Here is an 11195-nt window from a genome sequence, read left to right on the forward strand (position 1 = left end):
CACACACACACACACACACACACACACACACACACACACACCTCCCATTCTGAACCTTTACTTGTTTCTTTCAAGAGTGAACTGACCCTGATTCCAGACAACAAACTAACCCCTAACTCTTCAAATAACCATTCTTCTATAAAGGTCCAGAAAACAGGTCAACGTCCCAATTATTAGAAACCCAAATAATGGCTAAGATATGTCGATACCAGTGAAAATACCAATTTTTCACTGGTATTTTTCACATTGTAGCTGCATTGGAATATCTCAGCGTGACGTCACATTGTCTACACTTGGCCAGTTATCCTCAGGAATAATAAAGATACATCACCAAACAACAAAATGGACCCAGAAATGCAAGCTACATCACCAATAACTGCTTTTTAACAGTGTAAAAGTGTTTTAGGGTGAATTTTGATTTCATCATGGCCATGACTAAGCATAACTCACACCTCCCCTCACTGTACAGGAAGGCTCAGCCCTGCCTGTTCCTCACTTGCAAAAACTATGCAATAAACAGGCTTCAAAACCTGTAAGTGGTTGACTTGATGCAAAGTTGAGTCATCTCGACATCACTGACTGGGAAAGAACGTGAACAAAATGCCCAAAATGTAAAAGGTAAAATGTGAGGAGATGGTAGAACACACGCACACACACACACACACACGCCGGTCTCCCATCAGCCTTACCCTCATGCGGCTGACGCGTTTCTTCCAGGATCGCACTCCAGACAGGTAGATCTGGTTGAGGGCCTGGTAGGACAGCTGCAGGTCAATGCCCTCCGGCGTTATGGTGAACTGGAACGCCACCGCCTGGTGGGCCTCCGCCATCGCTATGGAAACACAAACAAATGAAGAACATGTAAAGTCAAGTGTAAACAACAGCGTCATCTCTGGTTTTAATATAAATCTGTTAGGGTTCAGACTAGCAATCACGTTTTACTCTACAGCCTGAAAATGTTCATTACCTCACAAGAAAAATGGCATCCATCACAAAGAACAATCAATAAATTCATATATTAATATTTCAAAATTATTTACGACCCCCTGACCCCAAAATCCAGATGATAATGATTCTAAATTGTTGTAATTAAAACATATAACATTATAAATGGGATTTACAGTTAACTTCATGACACAGTACAATGTTCAGTGTATTACATCTGCATTTATAAGCCAGCAGCTCAGTGTGTTTGCTGGCCTGCTTGTGTGAACGCTCTGTGTGACAATAATTCAGTAATTTAATGATTCGGTGGAATGTTGTTGTTCCACTGACGCCTGCTGCAGCACCAAAAGCACTGAGGAATAACCATTCTGCACATAGACATAGTACGCTTTTCTATGTAGAGTCCACTGTCTATTGTACAGTGTAGGTAATATGAAAAACAAAGCTGGATCATTTTAGTCATTTTTAACTCATCTAGTCATTTGAACAAAATAATTCAACGTTCTATAGTCTGTAAATACTATGTGTCAATATGTTCTTATTTCACAGTGTGAATTGTCAATAGGTTCATCGAGGTCACCGTGACAAATTCCTGTACATTTACTGTGCTCGGCAAATAAAGCAATGCTGATTCTTACACTAGAGAAGTCTATACGCTGTGCAGAGATCATGCTCAAACAAATGGAAATTCAGGGTCGATAAATGTTACTGTGAAAAGAGCAGTGCTATCACAGGCAGTTCAGCACAGGGAACACGGTGCTGCCTGTGTTTGACATGGAGTGCTTTGCCTGAGCGACCTGCTGTTTAGCTACCGGTCAATGGCTGTCTAGCATTCTGAATAATTCAACACTTCTGTCGTCATCATGGCACATCATGGAGAATGCAAGTCTATTGGTTCACTAATTGGAAAGCAGATAAAACGAATAACAGAATGGCAACAAGAGGTAAACCACCGGACCAGGACATGCTCTGTTCTTGTTTGAAGCTGCACTAGGCAAGATTTTTATGTAAATACACGCCTGTGTTATCAGCTTAACTGTGTGTTCAGACAGTTAAACATGATCAACAAGTCACCGGCCGTCCATTTATTTCTTATAGAGCTGAGTGATCAGGGAAACTCTGGTTATAAGCCATCAACAGCCATTCAGATTTGCATGGTTCCTTGTTTCCCTACAGATGTGATAAATGTCCAAAATTCAACCAGTTAGCTTTCGTTGCCATTTGGGGCCACTGACATGCTAGGTTGCCTTAAAGTAGCTTCCAATAAACTTAACAAACGTATCCCTATCTCAATCAGCGCAGCAGAATAGCTGTCTGTTAGAGGCTTAATAGAGTGGATCTCAAATCTACTACGCAGAGGGTTGCTTAGGGTCACAACATGAAAAAAAAATTCTATAGTAGAAATATACTGTATTACTCTGCCTCTAATCTAAAGACCATAATTCAGCCTGCAGTCTTCCACTAACAAAGCAAGTGAAATAACCTGCTAAGCGGCTTGTGACTGGCAGGGCGAATCCCTGGCCAGCTGAGAAAAAGCTGGGTAGGGAAAGTGAATGACAAACTCTCTCCTTAAGTAACAACAGTTGAGGTGCTCAATGGTTGGGTGAAGGGTGCACCCAACCTTCAGGTTTCATTGTGTGTAACTGGGTGAGTGAGAAGCAGTGCTCAGTACTCTTTCCCTAGATAAATAAAAGGGAAAGTAATCGCTTCATCTTTAGGGGTCAAGGGCCGAAAAGGTTGAGACTGAACTAGCATACCTGTATACTCCATGCTTAGTAGAAACTCAGCTGTGATATCCTCAGCATACTTACGGTTTAAGCATTTAACAATTTAATATTTTCTAATCATATAATACTTTCTAATAACTGCAGAATAAAATCAATGACCACAAAAACGGCAAAAAAACAGACAGTGAATTAAGTAAAACATACAAACTAGGGCACCATGGCAGCTGCAGAGATGGCACAATTACAAGTAAAGAAGTGTGCCAAATTAGAGACAGGTTATGCCGCATTCATGTGCTATGGGATAGACTGCAGCTACATCAGCTTTTAGGTCATACATACTACTTGGGAACGCAGGTTTTGCTGATTGACCCCAATTTCTGACGTCACCAACAAGAAAATAGCCTATCTGTCGTCAAGTGTAACAAATGATATATTCAGTTCAAATAAAACCAAAAATCACAAATAACTAACCGAAGTGCATGTGTGTTAAGTGACGCCTTCAAACAAGTCTGAATGCGTGAACTCTTCGAACTCGTAGCTTTAGGAAATGGAAACTTCTGTCTGTGCGGTTGATAACATCTACACATCAACTTCCTGATAGCTTGGCTTTGCCCTGTGGTAAAGTAACCCATTAGTGCATACTTATACAGATATACGGATACAGATTCCTCATATCTCTTCTGACCTCAGCCATTTGAAAAATGCTTAGAAAGTAAATTGCATGACTAACATCCGAGGCACAGTTGTGTCAGACCTGACATAATAGTTTCTTAAACTAAGGGTTATGACCTAAAACAGGTCATAGCCTTACTGATGGCTCTCCACATGATAGATTATCTTGTAGCCAGCCTGGGTCTCAGGGCCAGAGACAAAATTTGCCAAAGTCTAGATGCAAGAAAAGAAAAGAAATGGCTAGAAAAGTGTTGTGGATCATATATATATATATGGAGGATATTAAGTGTTTGTTTTCTTCCTTGTGAAAGATGACAATCTTGTTTTATCTCTAGGTTTCTCGTTTGGGTCCTGGATTGCGTTTAATTTAAAGTTTATTAGTAAATTTAAACTTTGGCCTAGACCGTTCACATTCAGCCTTGAACACCAGACGGCAATGCGTTATCTTCCTGATGTGGCTGCTTCCCTATGTAGTGTAAGGCTGCTATAAACAGAAACCATCACACACATTCCACAATGATCACAGAACTCTCTAGAAACTGGCGGTTAGCTAGGTGTGTGTGTGTGTGTGTGTGTGTGTGTGTGTGAACGAGTGAATGAGTGAGAGAGAGAGACAGAGACAGAAAATGACAGGAGAAGACACTGGAAATTCTATGCTGTTAAGATGAAGAGTTATGCACAGTCATATGAATGGGGAAGTGTGGCACATGGTGCATGACAACTGTTCAGTTACACACACACACATGACATGATGGAAAGTAGGTCAACATATAATCCCTGTATGGTTGTGTGCAAGTGTGTGTGTGTGTGTGTGTGTATCTCTGCACACATCCTGCCCCTCTGCTGGAATGATGGGAATTGTCACACAACAGTGTTAATTTGTGGCAGTTAGCTTTACTCCTGGTGTGTGTGTGTGTGTGTTGCATAAAGGTTAACTGTGTGCCGAGTCTGCCGACCTCTGTCTCTTCCCCTTTTCTCTGTCCAGCCGAGCGATTGATTGGTGCATATTTCTCCCTTCACTCTGTCTGTCACTTGCTTCCTACGGCCATTTCACTGTCACTTGGTGTGTGTGTGTGTGTGTGTGTGTGTATGTGTGAGAGTGAGTGAGTGAGAGAGAGAGGAGTGACAGAGAGAGAGAGAGAGAGAGAGAATGAGGGGAGGAGGAAAAGAGTGGGCATGCAAACTAGTTCACAGTTTGTGCAGTTGCTGACGCTTGCTATGATAGCTATGATGGACACACACACACTTGTACTTGTATCCTTATAAGGATCTTCCATTGATTTCATTCATTCCCTGACCTTAACCTCTCCGCTACATGCTGAACCATAACTCTTACCCTAATCTAAACCCCTTTATTCTAATCTTAACCCTAAACCCAAGTCCTAATCTGAAACTAGCCCCTTCTAGAAGTGAGGACCGGCCAAAACAACCTCACTTCGCAAAAATGTCCTCAAAAAAAGGTCTTGTGTGCAAGTGCAAGACACACAACACACACACACACACACACACACACAAACACAAACAAACGAGGTATTGAGAGCAGGGAGAGAGGGACTATTGTGGTGCGTCGCAGTCTTCCATGCTGTGTGGACACCAAGCCTGACTCCCTCACCAGAGGCGGCCATTTTTAATGACAGCAGCAAGTCAGCCGGTGTTCACATCCAACAATGTAGTTAGTGACTCTACTACTTTTATATGGGAAGGGTTCCATTCCAAAACACTGTATGTCCTCACTGGAAAATGAACTGCTACGTAGAAAGCATTACTCAAGATTTCAAAAATGCATTCCAGTTTTTTGTCAACTTTCTGTCGAGACAACTTTTTGTATTACTTAGACTTTTTTGTATTCATTGTTACTGTGTATGTACAGTATGTACAGTATGCAGCTACATCCCTGAAAGTAAGTATGTATGTACTGTATGTATTGTTACATCAGTACACATAATACAAAAGCTATAGCTGTATGGTTGACTGACAAGCTGACTAATTTATGATTGGCTGTTATAGTTTAGTTCATGGTAGAGCAACCAGTACAGTACTAAAGACAGTTTACTGTGTCACAGTAACCTACATTTGGACACAAGTATCTCTCTCTCTCTCTCTCTCTCTCTCTCTCTCTCTCTCTCTCTCTCTCTCTCTCTCTCTCTCTCTCTCTCTCTCTCTCTCTCTCCTACCTGTGCAGCTTTAGAAGTCCATTTACTTTTGAAAACAAGACAGACAAGTTATGAGGAGAACCCCACTCAGCTATAAATGGGCGTTTGGTTTTCTAAAGGGTTTTGAAAATGCCGCACGGCAGGTTGGACCCGTCTGACCTCACGGAGAGCGGAGAGGCATGCCGGGAAGAAAACTGGCTGTTGCACAAACCTTCATTCATTCATGAATAGTGCGCAGACGCGGGAAGAAACCGAACGCGCGCGCATGGATACACACATACACACCCACAACCTCCCACACATTATAGTGTAACGTGTAATGCTTTATGCAGGCTCTAATTAAAGATAAGCGTCCGCACTAGTAAGGATTACATTATACAAACTTTGGCTCTGGTTTTAACAGAGGACGAAGAAAATAGCCTATAATATGTCTGTGGTAGTCAATTAGTTTATAGTACTCATACTTAATAGTATTTTATCTTCTATATTATCTCAAGAGCCGATATTAGCATTTGAAATTTACTTGCTGTGATATTTGTACAGCCTCCTCGAGCACGTTTAGGCTATTTCTCACCCTGTCTAGGCTTGCATATCAGTTAGCAAGATAAAAAGGAACTCATAATTTATTTAATAGCCAAAGTTTAATGGTTTGAATCTGGTTGCCACAGCCAGTTCGTTTAAGCCAATAATCCAGTGATGCAACTAGGTTGGTATCCATCACTTTCACCCCCTCACCTCCGCCCTCCCTCTCTGGATGGAAAGCAACACCCACAGCAGCAACGACAACCAAAACAAACCAGCATTTAACACACAGAAATATTTGCGTTAAAGGAAAGTGTGATAACCCATGTGTAGTACTGTATAATATAGCCTCTACATTCAACACAGTGGTCCATTCATGCGTTCAGCATCTCCCACCCATCTCCCAACGCACAAAAGCCGACAGAAAAAGGACTGGAGATACACAAAACCGAGCAAAATACAAGCAAGAGCCCGGCGAGAGTCGATTAAAAAAAATTACCTGAATTGTGTTTGGAGGAGTTTTCTCGGCGAGAAGGTTCAGAGAGGACCGAAACGTCTGTTTTTACCCCTCCCTTCCTAACAATCCTGCACAACAGAGTGCACAGTGAGTGGGCAGTGCCTCGAGAAACAAGGCAATCACGGCGGGAGAGCGAAGATCGTTTATGTTTGCGAGGATGAATCACTCAGTGGCTAAGAAAAAACGCCCAAAGTTCCGCTCTGCAAAAGTGGGCGTTAGCCTTCACGCACGCGCTGTCCTGTTGTATGTAAATCATAGCACTGGATGCTCACATTACTTTCAGCCTTGGATGTAATTTGGTCAAAATTAACTTTAGATGTTTTTAATATTATTTGCAACAGTAGGCTTTATCTCACAATTTTTCCATTAACGGCAATACACTGAGTTGATTCTGGTGACAGGGAGATATGAAAAGTTATGTTCCAAAATTAGATAACGGTTTAAAAAAAAAAAAAAAAGCAGCAGGGAGGTGACTGTTGATAGAAAATGATAGCACAAATTAAAAGACACAAAAATTATGTTACTTAAATATTCTTGTCTGGCAAAATGATATCACAAATACACACTAGATCCTCACTATTTTAGATATGTCAAATGTTGAACTTTAGAAATTATTTCTGTGTACCTGAAATTAACTTTCTTATTTGTTATTCTTATGTGCATTTTGGTCCAATTTTATTGAGCTATGATGTCATAAATCTGCATTGCATATTAGCTAATAAACACTCAATTTGTATCGCTAACATCTGTTTTTTTGTTTGTTTGTTTTTTTATATTTTTATATTATATTTTTGAAAGAAAAAAACAATGTAAAATTAGTTTTAACTTCTACCTTGCTATATACAGAGATATGCAAAGCGAATCTGGGTGCTTTGGGGAAGCAGAGTGAGAGCTCGTTGTTTTTCCCTCCTCTCTGCAGAAAAGTATCAGTGACGTTAGCCAGGGAGAGACGCCCATCTCTGACACATGGCAGGCTGGGAGTGTCTGGAGCAGCATGTACATATCATGGCCACCATACAGTACAATAATTTTGAGAATTATCTATAGATTAATTTTTTGTACCTAGATACATGCTTCAACCTCATTGGATCATTTTTTGTTCTATTTCCATAGCTTGAACATTATTGGGTAGCATGATTGCAAACATCCCTATTTCTCATCCTTATTTCCCTATTTCACCTTTGACCTACTTACCTTCTCCAAACCCCAACTTCCAAAACGAGACTAGTTTAAGTAAAAATGAACAAAAATTGACACATAGATCCAAGACCTAAGCTTTACTCATCCTTTTTAGTTACAATCTGTGGCTACACATGCACTTAAGCACTGAAACCCATCCCATTTTAACCCTAAAATCTCTATTATGAAAAGAGATATGTTGTTCCTATTATGAATTCTAGGAGGATTCAGTAAAAATATCACAGCAAAACTATAAATCTCCATAGGAATATTATAGTGTACGGATGGGACGATGTGCTTATTTCACGATACGATTTGATATGCGATATGGGGTCAGGATTCAATACAACCAATAAATACAATACCAATTCAACACAATGTAATAAATAAAAGTTCAATGACAACAAAGTCTGACTGTGCAGATTTATGTTAATTTTGAGCCACAAATCTTTCTAGCAATGGAGAGCTTGTGAAATGTGATGGTCAAGCCGTCTCATTTGTGATTACTAATAAAATATATCGTGATAAATTTTTCTGCCCCACGATATGTATTGTCACATTTTTGTATAGCGATATATTGAATTTTGACATATATCGTCCCATCCCTATTATAGTGAGATTGAAAAATGGTCATTATAAACTCACTATTGAATTCCGCACACCTAAAGTCCTTAGTGATGTTTTGGTTAGGGCCTGGTTCATGGAATGGATAAAGTAATTACTGAACATTTTTATGAGTATAATATGACAATTAACATGTGTTTTGTGTTAAAATTCAACAATATATTGTGACTATTCAAATTGACAAATCAACAAGGGTAAATCAATTAACAGTAAGAACTCAAACACATACACATATTTCTGTTGTCGTTTATTGGTCAGTATTTCTCACAGGCAATAATAATCATCGTCATAATAGTGCACTTTTCCTTATTTTTTTAATTATACTACAGACATTTCTCTTCGTCGTCGTCATTTATCATGTTTGCTGTTTTCCTCGACCCCCCACCCTCCCTCCCTCCCTCCCTCCCTCCCTCGAGTTTTTTCCAATTTCGAACATTTCTCAAGAGGAAAAACTAGCTTTTTTCTACTGTGCGGGTGGAGGGGTGGAAGGGTGGAGGGGGGTACATGGGAGTCAGGGGGAGGGGGGATGGGAGGGCGGGAGACGAGAGATCGTAGCCGTAGACAATCATAACCGGAAGAAGAAGAATGAGCAACAATGATGAGGAGAAGAAGAAGTCGTACGGTGACTATACAAGTGTCGATAAAAGATACGTGAGCGATACATAGATAGGGACGGTATACAATGGATGACAATGGAGACAGGCGTACAGCGTATACAGACGTACACGGAGTCTATACGATTGAAGTATACGATGTATAAAATGTATACAAGGAAGGTGTGTGGGGGGGTGTGGGGGTGATTATATAAGGGAGGATGAGGTATACAGTCCATGGAGGGGGGGGGGGGGGGGTTCAAGAGATACAAAGAAGAGGGTGGGGAGGAGGGAGGTGTAGAAAATGCAAGGAGAATGGAGGGAGGGAGGGAGGGGCGGGCGAGGTTTCTTTCAATAGGAGAGTTTTGAGAGCGAGTAGTTTCCCTCCCGCTGTGTTTGTGAATGGATTTGAATGCGGAATCTGTGTGCACCAGCCTTTCTCTCTTTCTTTCTGTCTTTCTTTATTTCTTTCTTCATTTCTGTCCCCTCTCTCCCGTCCTCGTTCCTCTCTCCTCTCCTGTCTTTCTAAAAGTGGATGTGAGGTGAATTTGACACTGGCCTCGTGTAAAAAGGAAAAAAAAAACAGCTCTATGACATAACACTCTTTCCTCTGTGTGTGTGTGTGTGTGTGTGTGTGTGTGTGTGTGTGTGTAAAACGCTACACCCGCCCTGACCTCTGACCTTCCGTAAATGAGGGGCCCGCTTTGGGAACCGGGAGGGGAAACGGCAGAAGGGCTGACAGTGTCGCAAGAGGAAAAGACCACGTTTACACCTGACATGAAAATGTGTCTCGACTGTATAAAGTGTAAATGCATCCAGGATGAATTAGACCCTAAACCACTCCACAGCTATCCCACAACCATATCCAAAACTTCTTGGGTGTATTTACACCTGTGCGCCCCTCATTAGACTGGAATTTATTATTAGCCAGCTTCCCCGAAATTTGCAAAAAAAAATAAATAAATCAGAAACAAAAATAGAAATGTACCATGACAAATCAATGTTGTTCCCTTCCATTCTTGTTCAGCTGTTTCAGTAAAAGGTGTAAACTGTGTGAAGAGACTATTGAAAGTGAATTACGGAAGTGATAATGGTTTCAATGGTTAGGTGAGAGTGTTGGGGGGAGGGAGGGGGTTGTTTTGCAAGAGAAAAGAGAGGGTGTTGTCCTGTGTGTGTGTGTGTGTGTGTGTGTGTGTGTGTGTGTGAGAAGGAGAGAGGGAATAGTACAGCAAAACCTGCTGTTATCTGCTTTCAGTGAGTATCAGTGTGTGTGTGTGTGTGTGTGTGTGGTTTCGGGGGCCGCGAGTTTTAGAGGGATCACACAAAAGGGAAAAGAAAGATGGCAAAATTTAGAGAGCGGGAAGGAATATGACAGGAAACTACATTTGATGCGTTACTGTTTTCAGGACATCGCAATTTTGAAGCCTGTTCATTAATTTAGCATTCTGAAAAAAAATCACTGACTCGCACAGGGCTTCAGATTTGAAAGGCCTATGTGTGTGTGTGTGTGTGTGTCACACATGTTTGAACCCTTTTCTGTAACATTCCAGCAGAGTAGGAGACATTCAGCAGCGTAGCATCTCCCCCTCCTGCTCTCCTCTGCTTCAAGTGTCAATGAATGACTCCATGAATGAATGAATGAACGAACACATGAATGAATGCTTGAATAACTGAGTGTCGAAGGAAATTAGCCCAAAAAGTCCTTCCAGAAGCAGCAGATCTCTCACTGTGTGTGCGTGTGTATTTTTTTTTTTACTTCTGTCTTACAATGTGAAAGCATCTAAAGTAGCAAACAATGACAAACGAACAACTTGAAAGTAGACAGAAGAACCTAAAAGAAAGCTGGAAGGTATTTTTGCAGCATTGGTCTCCAGAACATTAAAAAAATAAAATAAAATGGAGAGGAGTTGCCTTTCAGCTTTGCATCACTCTACAATCAACCAGAGCGTCAGCCATCTTGAAAGTTACATTAACGCATTTCTCCCATCTCCTTCCCTCTTGTTCAACGTAAACTCGGTACAACAATGGATGAAACGATCGAACGACCGTTCAATGGCAAATAAATAAATAAATAAATAATTTTTCAATAAATATGTGGAATAAAATGAATACACGCTCTCACGATAATTTAAAAAAAAAAGGTTTTGACATTCACTTAGTTTAGCGTCGTCCTCTGTTTTGCTGGTGGCAAACACCAAAACATTAAAAAAACAACATAGAAAGACCAGAACAGGAGAAAAAAGAAGGGATGAAAAAAAGGATT

General features: G+C 40.8%; 1 protein-coding gene across 1 annotated transcript in view; it reads right to left on the reverse strand.

Moving 5' to 3' along the window:
* cpt1a2b (carnitine palmitoyltransferase 1A2b) overlaps positions 1–6607 on the reverse strand; it is a 59998-nt gene extending 53391 nt beyond the window's left edge. The window contains exons 1-2 of the mRNA XM_071903461.1: positions 6519–6607; positions 690–832 (exon numbers count right to left, since the gene is read on the reverse strand). Coding sequence (XP_071759562.1) covers positions 690–830 — 141 coding nt within the window. The 5' untranslated portion in view covers positions 831–832; positions 6519–6607. The remainder of the gene's footprint in view (positions 1–689; positions 833–6518) is intronic.
* Between the last annotated feature and the right edge of the window lie 4588 nt (positions 6608–11195).

The sequence above is a fragment of the Centroberyx gerrardi genome, chromosome 7, assembly GCF_048128805.1.
Source record: "Centroberyx gerrardi isolate f3 chromosome 7, fCenGer3.hap1.cur.20231027, whole genome shotgun sequence".
In the NCBI taxonomy this organism is placed as follows: Eukaryota; Metazoa; Chordata; class Actinopteri; order Beryciformes; family Berycidae; genus Centroberyx; species Centroberyx gerrardi.